Source organism: Lacerta agilis, chromosome 13 (assembly GCF_009819535.1).
Source record: "Lacerta agilis isolate rLacAgi1 chromosome 13, rLacAgi1.pri, whole genome shotgun sequence".
In the NCBI taxonomy this organism is placed as follows: Eukaryota; Metazoa; Chordata; class Lepidosauria; order Squamata; family Lacertidae; genus Lacerta; species Lacerta agilis.
In genome coordinates this window covers 13,125,407-13,144,927 of record NC_046324.1, presented here as the reverse complement: position 1 = coordinate 13,144,927, position 19,521 = coordinate 13,125,407, and the positions used below count along the sequence as shown (strand labels likewise).

The following is a 19,521-nucleotide window of genomic DNA, read 5'->3' as shown; positions in this document are numbered from 1 at the left end:
GAGCTGGGGTAACTGTGCCCATGAAGGACCAGGTGTGCAGCCTGGGAGTCATTTTGGACTCACAGCTGTCCATGGAGGCGCAGGTTAATTCTGTGTCCAGGGCAGCTGTCTACCAGCTCCATCTGGTACGCAGGCTGAGACCCTGCCTGCCTGCAGACTGTCTCGCCAGAGTGGTGCATGCTCTAGTTATCTCCCGCTTGGACTACTGCAATGTCCTCTATGTGGGGCTACCTTTGCAGATGACCCAGAAACTACAGCTAATCCAGAATGCGGCAGCTAGACTGGTGACTGGAAGTGGCCACCGAGACCATATCACACCGGTCCCAAAAGACCTACATTGGCTCCTAGTACATTTCCAAGCACAATTCAAAGTGTTGGTGCTGACCTTGAAAGCCCTAAATGGCTTTGGCGCAGTATACCTGAAGGAGCGTCTCCACCCCCACTGTTCAGCCCGGACACTGAGGTCCAGCACCGAGGGCCTTCTGGCATTTCCCTCCCTGCGAGAAGTATGGTTACAGGGAACCAGGCAAAGGGCCTTCTCGGTAGGAACACCCTCCCATCAGATGTCAAGGAAATAAACAACTATCTGACTTTTAGAAGACTTCTAAAGGCAACCCTGTTTAGGGAAGTTTTTAATGTTTGGTGTTTTATTGTGTTTTTAATATTCTGATGGGAGCTGCCCAGAGTGGCTGGGGAAACCCAGCCAAATAGGCAGGGTATAAATAAATTATTATTAATATTATTATTATTATTTGAAACCGATTTGTCTTAGCTGAAATAGGCAGAATTAGCTGCCTTTAGGTAATGTGGGAAGCTGCATTCTGCCTGGTCGGCCTCTATTTTTCCATCTAGCCTAGTGATGTCTGTTCTGACTGACAGCAGCTCTCCAAAGAAGGGTTTTACTTTCTGAGCCTGCTACCCGGCACATTAATCTGGAGAACAGTGGGCTTGAACCCGGGCTCTTCTACAGACATGAATATACATAATTTTATTTGTATGCTGCCTTTCTACAGTTGAAACCATGCTCATGCTTTGACTCTATTCTAAACACGTTTATCTATGAAGAATTTGTATATATTGTTATATTTCTACTGCAGTCATGTATATACTCAATATTTTCTACAAATAAATTATTTTAAGTATACAAGCAATCTATGTATGTATTTTTTGGTGTTCTGCTTCGTCTCCAGTGCCCCCTTCCCTACCCTATTTTTTAAAAAAACATTATTCAGAATCGTGGTTTGCGTGACCCACTAAGAAAGATAAAATAAAATTTCAAGACTGTAATAATTAATTGCATATTTATTCAGCATCCACTTAAATATTACACAGTTGCTGAACTTGACCCAGTGATGCCAGCTTCTCAAAGTCCTGATAGTCTGTTACACATCCTATGCCCCCTGCCACCCCCTTGCCTTTTAGCACTCCCCCCAGGTAATCCTACTGCCCCCAGGGAACCACTGGTTTAGTGGCTCTCTAACTCTGCTCTAAAGTTCTTTAGAAACTTTTCAAGGGATTCTCAGTAGGAAATAAAGCTGAGCAAGCTTGGGACTCAGCTACATTAATCAAAAAGCAGTGTTTTGAATGCGTTATAAACATGCAACACCAGATGGTGCTGGAGAGCAAAAAAAAAATTATGCCATTTTCCATTGCATTTTTTCTTTTGCTATAACAATTTAATTTCTGACTTATTTACAGCATTCCCCCACCCCACCCCACCCCGTGTGTATATCCACCCTCACTCTCAACTGCTGATCATCTTCTGAATACAGTGGTACCTCGGGTTACAGACACTTCAGGTTACAGGTGCTTCAGGTTAGACTCCGCTAACCCAGAAATAGTACCTCGGGTTAAGAACTTTGCTTCAGGATGAGAACAGAAATCGTGCGGCGGCAGCGCGGTGGTGGCAGGAGGCCCCATTAGCTAAAGTGGTACCTCAGGTTAAGAACAGTTTCAGGTTAAGAATGGACCTCCAGAACCAATTAAGTTCTTAACCTGAGGTACCACTGTATGCAGTCACTGAGGGAGTGTTGGTTGTCTTCTATGAAAACAGAAATCTTCTTTATTCAAAGTCAGAACATTGGCCCATCTATAATAGTATTTGTCTGCACAATGGCAGTAGCCTTTGTCAGCTTTGTTTAGAGTGATGAAACTCTTTTGCATGCAGGGCATGTGCTCAACCAGTAAGCTGTGCCACAGTCCCGTCCCCCCAAGCTGCTCCAGCATATGCTGTTAGTTTATGCTGGGCTATGATGAGGTCCAATAGGAAACACCAGCTGGAGTCCAACAACATCTGGAGAGCCACAGGTAAGAAGGCATAGTTTCCCATTCCTCTTCTTTCTTCTTTGGCTATCACTCGTAGCTGAGTAAGATTGTCTTCCACAAACAGGGTTTTAGCAGCGAGTCCGTAAGTGACTGTGGAGGCCAATTCTGGATCCACACGTCCTTCCACAGTGGGGACATAGGTTTCCGGGTGAGGGTTGATCATGATGAGGGTTTGCCAAATGTGCTTTCCTCTTAGCAAATTTCTCCCTTTCGTCCTGAGTTCGAGCGTCTTCAAAGCCCATGACACCTTTGGAAAGGGCTGTTCTCCAACTGGAGCGCTCACAGGCCAATATTTCCCAGTTGTCGGTGTTTATACTACATTTCCAGCAGGTATTTGTACTTGCCCTCTCCATTTTTTGCCAGCTTAGTAGAAATCTGTGCTTCTATTTTCTAAGTTTACTGGTTATCACTTAAAACAATACAATTGTGAAATTTCACAATTTCACAATATTAGTTATTTCAGCTCCCTGGCAATGTTTTTTTCCTCCCAAGCTCCTTATAGGGATTTTTACTGCATTCCAAAATTTCTAAGAGGACCATTTTCCTTTTTAACTTCCAAAGATTATCAAACAGCCAATCATCCCTGCCTAGTCTGCCATTCTATACGGATTGGTGCTAAGCCCCTCTCTAAATTCAAACATCAAGAAGACAGGAGGATGCTATTCATCTGCCAACGGGGAGTTGAAATTAACTGAAGCATTTGTGATCTTATCCCATGTAGATTATATTCGAAGATCCTCCTGGACCTTTGAAGTCTGGCTCTAGCACTTCTGTTTTCCATATTTCAAGACATGCAAATAATCTTGCCAGATGAATAACTCCTGCAAGACTGATTTGAACTGCCCGAGCTTACCTTAAAAGCCCTATGTGGCTTGGTCCTGAAGAACTTGATGGCTCACTTGCCTCCGTATCAGCCCATCTGAAGACCCTTCGGAGACCCTCCTCCAGCTGCTACTGCCAACTAAGACACACAGGTAGTGACTGAGACATTGACCTCAGTGGTGGCACCTCATTTGAGGAACACTGTCCCCAGAAGGATTTGCCTGGCACCAAAATTGTGGCCTTTTCAGAGCCAGTCAACCCCACATCTTTTTATTTTGCCAAGCCTTGTGATAGCCTTCCTCCATATGAATTTCTTTCTTTTTTTAATGCCGTTTGTATTTATTGTGTTGTTTTAGTTACCTTTATTCCCTCCCTAGGGGAATTGCTGCAGTGCATACTTGTGACTGATTTGTTTCGCGCATTATGTTTGTCCTTCCGATGTCATGAAATTGGTCGAATTCTTCTTCTGTGTACAATTATATTAATGGTTTTGAGTGTGCACCATCTCTGTAGTTTGGGAAAGCTGGGAGTTGTTAAAGATTCATTTAACAAAGTAAGGAAGGCGCGTTTCACCAGATAGCACAGTTGGATAGAGCGTGGTGCTGATAACACCAAGGTTGCAGGTTCGATCCCCATATGGGACAGCTGCATATTCCTGCATTGCAAGTGGTTGGACTAGATGATCCTCAGGGTCCCTTCCAACTTGATTGTATGATGCTCTCTTCTTGGGGAAGAGTCGTAGCTCAGTGGTAGAGCATCTGTTCTCCATTGTGGTAAGTCCCAGCTTCCATCCAGACATCCCTAGGTAGGGCTGGAAGAGCCCCCGCTGTCTGAAACCCTGAATAAGCTGCTACCAATCAGAGTAGGCAATATTGAGCCAGGTCAGGGGTGTCCCCGGGAGGTTTTGGTCAATTGCGGTCGATCGTGGGCTCTTATTCCTTTGTGTGGGAAAAAAGAGGATCCGGCCCTGCCCCCCGCCCCATCCTCCATTCACACATGATCGCTAGAATGGAAGGTGGAGCTTTCACTGTGATGCTGTTTGTTTCCTGGTCGATCTCTCGGTGAGCGACTTTTTCCTCCCCCCCCCCCCAAAGAAAGCTCAACATTAATGACCTACCCCAAAAAGGGGTAGATCACTGCCAGTTTTTTATACTGTGAGTAGATCGCAGTCTCTCGGGAGTTGGATGTCCCTGAGCTAGGTGAACCAATAACCTGACTCAGCAGAAGGCAATTTTATTTGAGGATTTTTTTTGTAGCTCAGTGGCAGAGCATCAAATAATTTACAGACTCAATCCCTGGCATCTCCAGGGTTTGGAGAGACCACCAAGTCGGAATCCTAGAAAGCTGCTGCCAGTCAGAGTAGATAACACTGAGCTAGACGGACCGATGATCTTACTCAGTATAAGGTAGCTTCCAATGCCTTTCTGAACTTCAATATGGGTATTCATACCTGGAAACCAGGCAGAGGCCCTGCAGTAGTGGAGCTTCATACTCCAGCACCGGGGGGGGGGGGCGAGAGCAGGCGGGGCGGGGCTGGTGTGCATCCGGGGGGGGGGGGTTGTACACGATGGCACCCTACCAGGATCACATTGCTGGGGGCGGTGTGCTCCCCCTGCACTCCTCTTCCTCCGCCAGTGAGGCCCTGCTTGGTAGTGGCACCTGCCCTGTGGAATGCCCTCCCATCAGATGTCAAGGAAATAAACAACTATCTGACTTTTAGAAGACATCTGAAGCAGAGCCATAGCTAGGTGGTCTTGCGCCCCTGGCGCAACCATCCAGATTGCGCTCCCTAGCCACAGACAAATTAGTTCTTCTTTCCACCTCTCCTCCAACCACCCCCCTTCCTTCCACCCATTCAATTCACCATCTATTTAAATTCTTTTCCTATAAGGCAATAATCAATATTTTTATTTATGGATATATATTTTTAGCCGATTTTGCCCCCCCCCCCACCTGCACCCTTGGCAGGGGCCCACTTCACCACCCCCTAGCTACGGCCCTGATCTTAAGGCAGCCCTGTTTAGGAAAGTTTTTAATGTTTGAAGTTTTATTCTGATTTTAGTGTTCTATTGGGAGCTGCCCAGTGTGGCTGGGGAAACCCAGTCAGATGGACAGTGTATTATTATTATTATTATTATTATTATTATTATTATTATTATTATTCATATAGCCAACAGCAAGTGCTAGCACATGTGTAGGGAAACTAAGGCCCAGGGGCCAGATCCGGCCCAATCACCTTCTAAATCCGGCCCACGGATGGTCCGGGAATCAGCGTGTTTTTACAGGAGTAGAATGTGTCCTTTTATTTAAAATGCATCTCTGCGTTATTTCTGAGGCATAGAAATTCGTTCATTCCCCCCCCCCCAAATATATAGTCCAGCTGCCCACAAGGTCTGAGGGACAGTGGACCAGCCCCCTGCTGAAAAAGTTTGCTGACCCCTGGGCTAGCATCTATGTTACATTATGGAATAAATGTTGTGAATGTGTTCAGCTGGAACCTGGGCGTGATTCATAAACAACTTCATGGTCAACTCATCAAGGCGAGTTAAAAGGATGCTAGTTGCCAGGTTTAAACCTGTTGAGGACACTCTATGCAGGCTGGCGGTACAGCGTGTTACTACTTACGCAATTAAATCCCACGATGCAAGGAAAGCCAACCAATAATTGCATTGCTGAACATCCCAGAGACAAAATAACCACAACTTCAAGAAGAGCACCGCAAATGTTCTTTGTACTTTAGCCTTTTGTTCACTGATGTTTTGAATGTACCTGGAAAGGTTTCACCATATTAAGATAAAGTACATTTCCCAGGTGGCGCTGTGGGTTAAACCACAGAGTCTAGGACTTGCTGATCAGAAGGTTGGCGGTTCGAATCCCTGCCACGGGGTGAACTCCCGTTGCTCAGTCCCAGCTCCTGCCCACCTAGCAGTTCGAAAGCACATCAAAGTGCAAGTAGATAAATAGGGACCGCTCCAGCGGGAAGGTAAACGGCATTTCCATGCGCTGCTCTGGTTCGCCAGAAGCGGCTTTGTCATGCTTGCCACGTGACCCGGAAGCTGTCTGCGGACAAACGCCGGCTCCCTTGGCCTATAGAGCGAGATGAGCGCCGCAACCCCAGAGTCGGACACGACTGGACCTGATGGTCAGGGGTCCCTTTACCTTTTTACATTTCGATCGCTATATTTTATTACAGTCTCTCATGTAAATATTCAAGAAGAGGTGGCAAGAATACACAGAGGAATTATACCAGAATGATATGGAGGTCTCATACACCCCAGGTAATGTGGTTGCTGACCTTGAGCCAGACATCCTGGAGAGTGAAGTCAAATGGGCCTTAGAAAGCCTTGCTAACAACAAGGCCAGTGGAAGTGATGATATTCCAGCTGAACTATTCAAAATTTTAAAAGAGGATATGGAACAACTGATTGGTTCAAAATTGGGAAAGGAGTACGACAAGGCTGTATATTGTCTCCCTGCTTATTTAACTTATATGCAGAATTCATCATGCGAAAGGCTGGACTGGATGAATCCCAAGCCGGAATTAAGATTGCCGGGAAAAAGATCAACAACCTCAGATATGCTGATGATACTACCTTGATGGCAGAAAGTGAGGAAGAATTAAAGAACCTTTTAATGAGGGTGAAAGAAGAGAGCGCAAAATATGGTCTGAAGCTCAACATCAAAAAAACTAAGATCATGGCCACTGGTCCCATCACCTCCTGGCAAATAGAAGGGGAAGAAATGGAGGCAGTGAGAGATTTCACTTTCTTGGGTTCCATGATCACTGCAGATGGTGACAGCAGTCACGAAATTAGAAGACGCCTGCTTCTTGGGAGAAAAGCAATGACAAACCTAGACAGCATCTTAAAAAGCAAAGACATCACCTTGCCGACAAAGGTCCGTATAGTTAAAGCTATGGTTTTCCCAGTAGTAATGTACGGAAGTGAGAGCTGGACCATCAAGAAGACTGATCACCGAAGAATTGATGCTTTTGAATTATGGTGCTGGAGGAGACTCTTGAGAGTCCCATGGACTGCAAGAAGATCAAACCTATCCATTCTCAAAGAAATCAGCCCTGAGTGCTCACTAGAAGGACAGATCCTGAAGTTGAGGCTCCAGTACTTTGGCCACCTCATGAGAAGAGAAGACTCCCTAGAAAAGACCCTGATGTTGGGAAAGATGGAGGGCACAAGGAGAAGGGGACGACAGAGGATGAGATGGTTGGACAGCGTTCTCGAAGCTACTAACATGAGTTTGGCCAAACTGCGAGAGGCAGTGAAGGATAGGTGTGCCTGGCGTGCTCTGGTCCATGGGGTCACGAAGAGTCGGACACGACTGAACGACTGAACAACAACATGTAAATATAAATGTACAAATCCATTGTTCAGCAGTTTTTAGTTCTCCACATTTCTGCATCAGTTTACTCGGGGGGGGGGGGATTACCATGAAAATTCCCCAGCGGCCAAACACTACCCTAAAACCACTTCTGCCAGAGGAGAGTCCCTGTGCTTGTAATGTGCATTTTGTAAAGGGATTATGGATCTTATGTATTTATGAAGGCATAATCGCATAAAAGATTTGTGTCCCTAACAGGGCTTTAGCAAACATTTTTGCATCCAAATTTATCTACTGCTTGTTTGCTTTGGCTACTATGAAATAAAGACGGCTAAAGTGAAAAACCTTGCAATAAAGAGCATCCCCATCTACCTCCTTCAGGCTGCTTGTATTAATTATTTCTATGGCCAATTGTTATAGGAAATACTTGATCTTAGCATTAATCACCATCAGGAAAAGTCTAGTCTTGCTTAAGTGTGTTACAGATGTTCTTTTAATACACAAACAATGTTGGTTTCATCCATTTATTATTTTAGAATAAAGTTAATCATCTTGTAAAATTCCATCCTCGAAGCACATAAAAATAAAGTTATATTTCTACCATGAGTTTGTACATCGTTATAATCGGGATGCGGTTGTAGTAAAAGGATTATTCATTTGTCCTTGGCAAAGCCTGCAAGCAAGCCCTTTGGCAGAATGTTAGAAGACGTAATAAAAAAATCTGGTCTTTGTCTTTTACCCACAAAGGTCAGCCTTTCAATTTCCTTTGGTGGCCAGAGTTCATCCTTTTCCTCCTCCAAACACCAGGATAGGGGTTGTTTGCTATAAGGGATCAAGAGATGCAGGAGATTTTAAGCGAGAATTGGTGTTGTGGTGAGACCAATACATAGGAAATACTAATTTTTTATTGCATTGCAAACCACTTTGATATTTTTACCACATTGCAGTGAATAATGATCATAATTTTATAAGAATAGAAATAAAATAGAGACACAGCACAAGGCACCACCCTGTGTTCTTGAGTGAGACCATTGGCCCATCTACCACAGGAATATTGGCACTGGCAGGCTGCAGCTGTCCAGGGATTCTTAGAATCATAAAATCATAGAATTGTAGAGTTGGAAGGCACCACGAGGGTCATCTGGTCCAACCCCCTGCAAAGCAGGAATCAGAAGATGCCGGGGATTAAACCTGTTCTGCAATGAACGCATGTGCTCTGCCCACTTTGCCCAGATTGTACTTCCCGGTCGTGACAAGGAGACTTGGAAATACAAGTCCTGTGGGCAGCCTTCCAGCATGCTCCTGGTGTGTGTTGCTCTGAGAGTCTCCATGCCGTCAGTGCCAAGTGGAATGTGCCTTTGGGGGTCACATGGCGCCTATTTATAGACCACACAGATGCCCTCCCTTCCTCAGCAAGCAAGGCACTGATGTGAAGGTCACTAAACAGGCAGTCCCCCGGGGCTGCCCTTTTGTGTGCCATGGGGGACAAGCACAGAGCAAGCTCCTAAGGACACCAATAATTTCAGGTTAGTCTCTCGCTAGCTTTTCTTCAGCCTGTGTGCCATGCACCTTAGTTGTCCCTCTAACAGCCCCGAAACCCCTTGGCTTAAGAGTACAGAGGAATTTTCTCCCTTGGCTCATTCCCACTGCCCTTGTGGTCAGGAGGCTGGCAGGCCGCTGCAGGGGGGAAGACGAAGGCCAAAGTCATATCTCATTCAAAGTACGCAGCAAAACATCCCTTCCCCGCTTTGGAGGAAAACTAAAGCAGCTTTGAACTAAATCTCTTCCCTAGGGCAAATTGAAGAGGAGAAAATCTTCTTGCCCTTACAAGTGAAACCAGGGCTTAATTTGACTTGGGGACCTGGTTGTAATGCCAGGAAAAGGCTCACCTCTGAAATATGCAGGTATTTGCAATGAAGTGCCTTGCAGAAAGAAAACCTCCCAGTCCCAATAGGTTTGTGTGTGGTGCGTTCAGCATCTTGGAAATTTCATCTTTCTTATGGAAAAAGCCAGTTTCTGCCTCTTATTGCTGTGAACGTTAACTTGAAAGGGTGTGGGCAATGCTGTCGAAGTTTCAAAACACAGATGGGGGCTGAAAGGGATTTCTAGTGAGAGGTGAGCCTAGTTTTTTGTGTTCCTTATAATTAACAGAAACAAACTGAGCCTGCAATCCTATACTCCTCACCTGGGAGTAAGTCCCATTGAATGCCCTAGGGCACATGTATGGTAGTAACTCAATAGGAATTAGGAAACATGTGATAAATTTATTTGCAGCTATTTTAGAATTCAATCTTTCCCGATGCAGAATTTCAGGCACCTTGGCAACATTATTCTATACTTCGCAGGGGCTTCAACGGTCCATGCCCACATTCTCTCTGTGTATGTAAGGTCTGGACTATCACATACAACTTGCTTGTAAGCCTGGATTTTTTTGTTTTATAACCTGTCAAACTAGGCGATACATAATATTTGTATCTGCACCTATACCTACCGTTGTTTAAAAACAAAAAACAAAAAACAGAAATTGGCAAGTTGTCTGTCTGAGTGAGATATAGTTTGGAACCCTGTCTCCACTATGGTCCTGATCTGGGTATCACTTTCCTCCCTCCCCTTGTGGAGCTACAATTCCCAGGGTGGTTTAACAATCAATCCCTCTTCACAGGGAGGGACATGGGTGGCGCAGTGGTCTAAACCACTGATCCTGTTGGGCTTGCCGATCGAAGGCCGGCGGTTTGAATCCCCGCGACAGAGTGAGCTCCTGTTGCTCTATCCCAGCTCCTGCCAACCTAGCAGTTCGAAAGCACACCAGTGCAAGTAGATAAATAGGTACTGCTGCGGCAGGAAGGTAAATGGCGTTTCCGTGTGCTTGGGTTTCCGTCACGGTGTTCCTTTGCGCCAGAAGTGGTTTAACCCCATAGTCGCCTTTGACTGAACTTAACCGTCCAGGGGTCCTTTACCTTTACCTTCACAGGGAACTCTGAAAATTATAGCTCTGTGAGGGGTTTGGGGGGGGATCTCCTACAAGTTTCAGCACCCTTAACAAAGTACAGTTCCCATAATTCTTTAGGGCAAGCCATGACTGTTTAAAGTGGCTTATCAGCACCTTAAATGCATGCTGTGGGTGTGGCTTTTGTCAGTTAGTCTCATGTCATTGCTCCTGTTCTGGAAACTGTGCTTCCCCACATTCCTCCTCTATTACATTACTACCGGTAGATGAGTTTCAGCCTGGCCCTTTGACTCCTGGGCACAATTCCTGGCTTTTGTCTCCTTCCGAAGCTTCCTATGAGTCAGCTGTGACACAAACATGAGTTTTAAAACCCTTTGCACAATGTGCGGGGGTCTCACAGAGAACACCACGAGAAAATGTTTCTGGTGTGCTCCCCTCCCCCTCAAAAAAAAAAAAAAAAAGCTCTCACTCAAGAGATTGCTAAATTCTGTACTCAAAGCCAATCCGACCCCTAATCTCCAGACAGTTAGCCAGAAGAGCATCTTGCCACACAACCTGAATGGGCCTTGTGGAACACACAATAATTAAGTTCATGCATCTCGTGTCTAAATCAATTTGGATCTAAGATTATTAAGGACAGGAGCAAGGGAGCTTCAGAGTGGACATTTCAACAATTCCTTTGTCATTTTGACCTGAAGCAAAACAAACTCCTCTAAAATTTATGTAAGGCTAGCATGATCTTCAGTTTGTCAGGTCTGGCTTCTTGCCCAGCTCCACTGTTCTTCAGCAAAGTTTGCTGACTAGATCCTGAGAAATAAAATGGAGGTTCTTAGCAGCAGCTGAAAATGGCCTCTGTAGAAATGTCATTGTCCAGAGGATGAACATGTGTCTCTGTGTGTAATCTGTTTCTGTAACATCAGTACAGTTTAAGTTTCTATTAAAAATAATTTCTCTTCACGGGAACTCACGGGTTCATTTCATTCATGTATCTGCTTGAGAATTAAGACATTTGTCCAAAGCACAGGCAAAGAGTGGAAAGAGTAAACCACAAAACTCTTGTTTGGTATGATTGGATAATTCCTTTTGTATACTAGGGTTTTATTCTGTAAGAGTTTCCACATTTTGATAGCCTAAAGAAAATCCAATAAATTTGCTGACCTTTAAAATTTAAATCATGGCCTGTTTAACTGTAATCCATGTGCCCAATTTGTTTGTTATTAGGAATATCTCTCAATTCAGGCTGCATCTATGGCCTGGAAGAGTCTATGAAACTTGCTAGCTTGTAGTTTTGCATTAATTGCCCTTTTCAGGCAAATTGCTGTAGGAAACTCCTGGGTCTCTTTCCCCAGCCTAGTAGACAGTTGAGGTAAGTTGATTACATGTCAGGCTCCTAGGCTCACCAACATGTCTGTAGCCTCTGATTTTAGAATCAAAAAATCTGGTTTAGCAGCTGATAATTTCACAGATACACATATTTCCAGAATGACTTTCAAGCATTTGCGACTTTGCAGTTCTGCCTCACTGAGGGATAGCATGAACTAAGTGCAAGATAATTAAAAACTTGTATACCTGCAGGACAACTGGACCAACATCAAGTGCAGAGTGCTTTGTTTCTGGAACTGCCAAGATGGCAGGTTTGGTGCGATGTGCTAGCAACTCTTCGTTGCCCTTCCTGCTGACATTAAACACAAGGACGTTCCAGCCATCAACTGGACAACGCTCTTTCAAAACTTTCCCTACTTTATGGAGTGACCAGTCGGCAAAAGGTACAGTGTGTCCTTGAGTGGCCAAAAACACTTGTCTCATACTGATAATATGAAAACGAAAGCCTGTTTTTCTTTTTCCTCATCTTCCTTCGATGGGATCTATAATGAAAAATATTACTTTATTTCCAAAACTGATAGCATCACGCAGGCCATTGCCAGGGACCATGAAAAGCATTGGAAAATTCTTCACTTGAGGGCCTAATATAACATCTGACATTCAACAGTGGGTTTTAGCCTAGACACTGAGGTCCACTTCCGAGGGTCTTCTGGCAGTTCCCTCACTGCGAGAAGTAAAGTTACAGGGAACCAGGCAGGGGGTCTTCTTGGCAGTGGCACCTGCCCCGTGGAATGCTCTCCCATCTGATGTCAAGGAGATACAGAATTACACAACTTTTAGAAAACATCTGAAAGCAGCCCTGTTCAGGAAATTTTTAAATGCCTGACATTTTATTATTTTTCATATTTCTCTGGAAGCCGCCCAGAGTGGCTGGGGAACAAGGAAGGCACAAAGGTCGGCATTGGTGGGTAGGTAAACGGCATTTCTGTGCACTCTGGCTTCTGTCACACAGCGGTTCCTATTTATCTACTTGCACTGGCGTGCTTTCGAACTGCAAGGTTGGGAGGAGCTGGGACAGAGCAACAGGAGCTCACCCCATTGCGGGGATTGGAACCGCCCACCTTCTGATCGGCAAGCCCAAGAGGCTCAGTGGTTTTGACCACAGCGCCACCCATGTACCATACCCATGACCCGCTTCTGTCATGGTATTCCATTGCGCCAGAAGCGGTTTAGTCATACTGGCCACATGACCCAGAAAGCTGTCTGAGGAAAAATGCAGACTCCCTTGGCCCGAAAAGCGAGATGAATGCCGCAACACCATAGTCGCCTTTGACTGGACTTAGCTGTCCAGGGGTCCTTTATCTTTACCTAGTGTCCCATTAGCCCTAAGGGGCTAGCCTCCAGTGTCCCCTACAATCTTTAAGCCTAGTTGTCTCTTCTTTCCTCAAGGATGAAGCCACCTCAGTCCATTTGCCCAGCTGGGGTTTAATCCAGCTTCAGTTTCCCCCCTCTATGTTCTTCGGGTCTCCCTCAGGGATGGGAACATGACCTGTACAAAATGCCAACCGCAAGCAATATTTTCTAGGCAAATAGGTCAAGTCTGTACTACCTTGCGAAAGGGCTGCCTTTAACCCAAAGAAGATGTTTGGAAAATTCAGCAGGGGGTGATGTAAGGGTTCCTTTGAGGACTGGATAAAATATGAGTTGCTAACCTTTGGGGGCTCATTTGGAAAGCTGAAAACTGTTGTCAGCACCAACACAAAATGGCTGCCATGGGGCCATAGCTAGTTATGAAATGGCTGCTGTTTGCTAGTTATAAAGAACAAGCGACTTTCTCAAGAAACAAGGTGGAACTGGGGCCTAAAGCCCAGAACACAAAGCTGCTGTACTGTACCTCACAAACAAAACATGCATTAAATAATTGGTCTTCGGCAGGCAGGTCACGACTGACTACTGGGTTGCGGCCTGATGTATGGTGGGTCACAACATCAGCACTCCACAAAAAAATATGGTTTAAAAAGTGAGAAATGGATGCTCAAATGTGTGTTGAAGGCGGGTCCTGGGTCTTAAAAGTTTGAAAAGAGCTGCATTACGTGCTGTATGATTAGAGAGGCAACTGGAATTTCCCCCCATTATTTATTGGAGAATGTAGGATAGAATGTACATCTCAGTCATCAGGGTTTCAGTAACATTACTCCGTGATTCAGCCAAACTTTGTTCAAAGACACATGACATTTAACAGTTCTCCAGTGTAATCTGAGTTGGGTTTCTTTGCAACATAATCATCAGGTTAGTTTCTGAACTCCACATTCTTCAAATAGCTTCCTAAGTTGTGTTATTGGTCGTGGTTACTTGCTTGGTAGTCATAATTAAAAAAAGAAAACAGATGAAAACAGTTCTGCAACGGCAGATAAGGCATTTGGTTTCTGACAGGGAGGATATTGATTAATGGCTAAGAATGGAATTCTCATCCTTTAGAAAGGAGGGAGGAAAGTCTTCATGGAGTTCAATGGTCAATAGTGATTAATAGATTATGACAGTTGCACTATTTATAAGACTAACCTATTTTCTGAGTGAGTGCTGATATTAAATTTATGCTCTTTTTTATTACCAATATGTACCCCTCATTTTGCATCCTGGAAGGGCTCTCCAGATGTTGCTGGACTCCATCCCATCAGTCCCAAGCAGCATGGTCAGGAATGATGGAAGTTGTAGTCCAACATTGTGTGGGTTAGGGATGTCAGGGAATTCTGAGGAAAACAGAAATGGGAGCAGAAATTGCCAATGTTGACTTATTCGCCCCATGTCTAGAATGGAAATCAATCCAGCGAATAGAATTCACATTCCCTGTAGTTGCTTTCAGTCTGCAAACAATATGTAATTGATTATGCTTCCCTGCAGTTTGCATTGTGTTTCCTTTGCATTCAAGTTAAGGGATAGAATAACACAGTGGCATTGTAATTTCACCACAGCGCATAGCAAAATGAATAATGTAGTTTTTGGCAGAATACCAACTGTAGCAGAACAGAAACAGTGTTGCACGTGATGTGTGCAATGTGGAATGGAAACTAATGAATTCTTACCTCTCTAATCTAGATAAGTCCATAGTAATGAACAGCAAAATTCTCCCACAATATTGCTGAATCCAGAGAGGCTCAACCATGTTTTCACTTTTTATACTAGACTCACTAAAGCAGTGTTGGCAGTGAATCCCTGCCCCTTCCGGTAGCTTCTAAACAATGTTAGGATATTGTTGACTGGATATTAGAGACTTGCTATCTGTAAAACAGGGGACGCGGGTGGCGCTGTGGGTTAAACCACAGAGCCCAGGGCTTGCCGATCAGAAGGTCGGCGGTTTGAATCCCCATGACGGGGTGAGCTCCCGTTGCTCGGTCCCTGTTCCTGCCAACCTAGCAGTTCAAAAGCACGTCAAGTGCAAGTAGATAAATAGGTACCGCTCTGGCCAATAAAGCAAGATGAGCGCCACAACCCCAAAGTCGTCTGTGACTGTACCTAATGGTCAGGGTTCCCTTTTATCCTTTATCTGTAAAACAGATGTTATGTGTTCAAAATCTGCCCATTATCTGTAGCCCTTTACATTGAATGAGCTTTTGTACCATATTCTCACACCAACACAGTATAATCGGTATCAATGGAATATATACAATGGAACCTTGGTTTTTGAACATAATCCGTTCCAGAAGTCCATTCAACTTCCGAAAAGTTCGAAAATCAAAAATAAAAGGGCTGTCGGCAAAGTGAATGGTGAACATGTAAAAACGTGCTGCAGAAGCCGTTCGACTTCCAAAAATCATTTGAAAACGGAAGCATTCACTTCCGGGTTGTTGGCGTTTGGGTTCCGAATTGTTCAGCTTCCGAAGTGTTCAACAGCTGAGGTTCCACTGTATATTTAAAGTTACTTAGCACAGTTTTGTAACATATCTAAATAATAGATATGTCACAAAAGACCTGGGGTATAATCACTATTTTTCTAGAAAAAGAGGTGCTGGAACTCACCATTATCACCTCCCTTGTTCTCTTATAATCACAACGGCGGCTACCAGAGAGGAGCCGGAGCTGAGTTCCAGCGAGTTCCAGATAAAAAAAAAAGCTCTGCTTTTACCATTATAAAACTGAATCGGCAAGGAAAGAAGCCAGCAGTCAGCCGCCTCTGGACATTGTACAGGTTATCAACCCTGGATCTCGTTCAGATGGTATGATGTGCAATGAAACATACAAGAGAGTCATTGCCAAGGTTTACATCAAAGGAAGAATTCATAAGGTTTACTGAAAAGCCGTGCTCTGAGTGTTCTGCTGCCAACTGATATACCAACCTCATGTGAATGGCGGTGTTTTTTTTTCTATAGAAGGAAGATGAACTGAGGGGGCCTCTCATCTGTTCAGTGTGGGGCAGGATGTGTAGAAAAGTAGGGATATTTGTTTCTTATGGCGAAAACTGTGTATTCTCTAGGATTTTTTTTTTTAAAAAAAAACCTTAAGCGTCCAAGAAGAGCTGAATTCTGTGACCAGTGTAAAATTAGGCAAATTTGCATGATTTCTCTTCTGAGTGTGCATTATTTACTATGCAATTTCTCCCAGTTTGCATCACTTGTTCCAGTTTTCAGGGCATTGAAATCCCTTCTTCCAGCTATTGGTCAGCTGGCCCTATTCTGACTTCTGATATTTCATCAGACCTTGCCTGCATACTTTCAGGTGTATATTTTGCAAGCTTTAGAGCTAAGTACTTGCTCATCTTCAAAACAAACAAACAAACAAACAAACAAACAATGTCTCTGTGAAATGTTGGGAGGTATGTTGGTTTGAAAAAAAGGGTCTCTGCAACATGAAAATTTTACAACACCCTGGCCTTCTAGCACAGTTAGAACAATAGCACTGATAGTAACACCAGTATTATTTTGGATCCTATCATTTGCATTTCCTTTACTGTGTACAGTTCAGAAAATGTTTAAGAGAAGTACCATCCACTAACAGCTTGAATAATGGCTTTTCTTTTCCTGAAGTTATCCTTAGCCAAAAATCTCAAGACATTTTGCACTTACAGCATACAGAGGGGTCCAGGTCTTTGGCCAGTTGTTGCAGCTCAGCCTCACAGTTCATTCTTCCCTCATGCTAGGGATGGAAGGTGTGGGGGTAGCCAGCAGATGGGACGGCCAGTAATGCTGGAGTTCCCGCTCCCACTGCGCCGTGAAAAGGGTCCGCTGGCTACGATCTGAAGGTTTAGCTTGTGAGTTCGGAAAGTCGTTGATTGCCTCTGAAGTTTTCTGCGAGCGTCTGTGAGTTACAAAGGTTCCGGAGAAGAAGAAGAACTAAACTAAGCGATGGCCAAAAACTAGACGGCCAAATAAAAGGTTTTAAAATGAAATGAAATAAACACAAAGGAGACTGCAGTCTGGTGAAGAAGCCTTCCGCTACCCTGCATGGTTGGTTTCAGTTTCTCTTTCTCTCTATGCTTGCCACGCAACGATGTTCTTACTCGGCTTGCCTCGCGCTTTCTCCACACCACAACAGGGAGCGGTCGCTATTTATTAAAGGGTCAACCAACGTCATAACAAGCATATCAACCAATTACAATCCTGTTACTGTGCTAAGTTTAAGCGGGAAACAGACTAATGACCGTTACCTTATTTAAAACTAGAGCGCCTTTTTTAACCGCGGAAGGATCCATGCAGCGAGTTGCCTGTCGGATCCTTTTACCCTTCCTTCCAAGGGCGGAAGGATTTCACAAAGTAAACATAAATAAACATAAATAAACAGGTGCAAAGGCACCTATAAAACATATTCCCACAGGAAGGATCTGTCATTTTCAGTTTCCCCCATCTTAAATTCAGTTCTCCACATTTTGCAGTGATTTGCAAAACATCTTTTAAAAAACAACAAAACCTTAATCTAAACATTTTGGCAAGCACTTCTGCCTAATATAATGTATTTGTCAAACTGTTTTCGCCAATACCTTCATTTTTATGCACACTTTCCCCTAAAATACGCATTTTTGTAAACATGCTTACCTGAAGAAATGCATCACTAAATTCGCAGAAGTGTGACTTTTGAAGGATAGCTATGTTTGGGTTTGCATATTGCATCGGAAACTTTTTTAATGCATACTAGATCGAAATTGTCTCTCCCAACTTTGTTTGCTGTGGTTTTTGCTTATGACTTTTTCAGAAAATCATTATTATTATCCTACACTTGGCCAGAAATCAGCAGTTGCTCATCTGCCAATTCAGGTAGCTCGTATAATATTGCAAGGAGTCTTTCTTTAAGGTCCAGCGGTTGTTCTTCACCTGTAGCCTGCTACAGAGATTAATGCTTTTTTATAGTCACTCTTCTCTGTTTCTTATTAGCATCCAGTTTACATATCTTGTGTCAAGCACTGGAAGCCATTACCTTTCAAGGTCAGACCCAAAGGCGTGCCTGCAGATTTTTCAAATTATATTTGCGTCTCAAAAGAAATCAGTTTGCTTCTAGGGAAATGTGATCAAGGAGGTAGTGTTTTAAGGATTCCTTTCTTCATTGTAGGGGGTCTCCCAGGTCCGGTTTAGGACTGCACTGCATTTGCTTATTTTTCACACTGGAGGGCCTGTGTGCTGGAGATGTCGGACTTAGACCCAGGTTCAAAGTCCTGCTTGGTCACAAAGCTTATTAAGCATAACCTCATTCACATGGGGTTATGGTAATGAAATAATGAAGGGGGTCTGTCAGGAGCCAGCCAGCAATAAATCACACAGAGTAAGGGAAGTTAGCTCTTTGTTAGAAGAAACAAAGTCTACTCACGAGCTCCATGCCTAATGAGTCCAGCAATTCTTCTTGGTAGGCCTTACACCTGTGAGGCAGTTGTGGAGGCTAAAGGTCCCTGCCTGCCCACAGCTGCCTAAGTCTCCCCCAAGTCTTTCCCAATCAATCTGAGACTATGCCAGTTGTGCCTGCCTTTGCTCCTTTTGCTTCATACCTCTCTTGGTCCTGGAAGACCAGGGGAGAGGGGAGCTGGTCACAGCAGAAGTGGGAGACTTGCCTTCTATACCATGAAGCTCGTGCCGGAAAATGAGAAAAAAAAATCTTTCTGTAAAAGTTAGTTGATTATCTCCGATTTTAATGTTTCTATTTGGGGTTTTTTTTTATTGTATACAAGATCCCAGGATTCTTTGGGTGAAGCCATGTGCTTCAAAGATATAGTGAGTGCACAGCTTTAGCCATAGCCTTTCCTTTGGCTTTCAGCTTCATTCTGCAATATACTTGCTAAGGTCGGGTAAGGAAACAATGGCATATGAAATATTCTTTAGTTTACAAGAACAGTAGTTTAGCTTTATTTTAGCATGTTCCAGAACATGATTTCCCAATGAGATAAAGTAAACAAAGCAAAAGTCAATTTAAAACAAGAGTTTAATGACTAAGAAGCAGGGTTTGGAAATGTGCGGTGATGGCTTTGTAGTAGAAAAATATTGGACAACACTATGTATACACTAACTGATTTTGGACTTGCAGAAAATGTTACCCCAAATGTCACACTGACATTGTAATTATGCCAAGAAGGGAGAAAGTTGTAAGAATATAACCAGGTTGCTGGTTGGTAAAGGGAGGTGATAGAGCAGAAGCCGATATGCCAAAGCTCTGAGAGCTGTTTTATGTTTTTACTAAGGCTTAATGCACACCATAGGCAGTGAAAGATAGGCGTGCCTGGTGTGCTCTGGTCCATGGGGTCACGAAGAGTCGGGCACGACTGAACGACTGAACAACAACAATGCACACCATAC

The 19,521-nt window shown here is 44.0% G+C and overlaps 1 protein-coding gene across 1 annotated transcript in view; it reads left to right on the top strand.

Moving 5' to 3' along the window:
• Positions 1-8,914: 8,914 nt before the first annotated feature.
• LOC117056520 (NAD(P) transhydrogenase, mitochondrial-like) overlaps positions 8,915-19,521 on the top strand; it is a 63,474-nt gene continuing 52,867 nt past the window's right edge. Inside the window, exons 1-2 of the mRNA XM_033166972.1 lie at positions 8,915-9,008; positions 12,005-12,195. Coding sequence (XP_033022863.1) covers positions 12,057-12,195 — 139 coding nt within the window. The 5' untranslated portion in view covers positions 8,915-9,008; positions 12,005-12,056. The remainder of the gene's footprint in view (positions 9,009-12,004; positions 12,196-19,521) is intronic.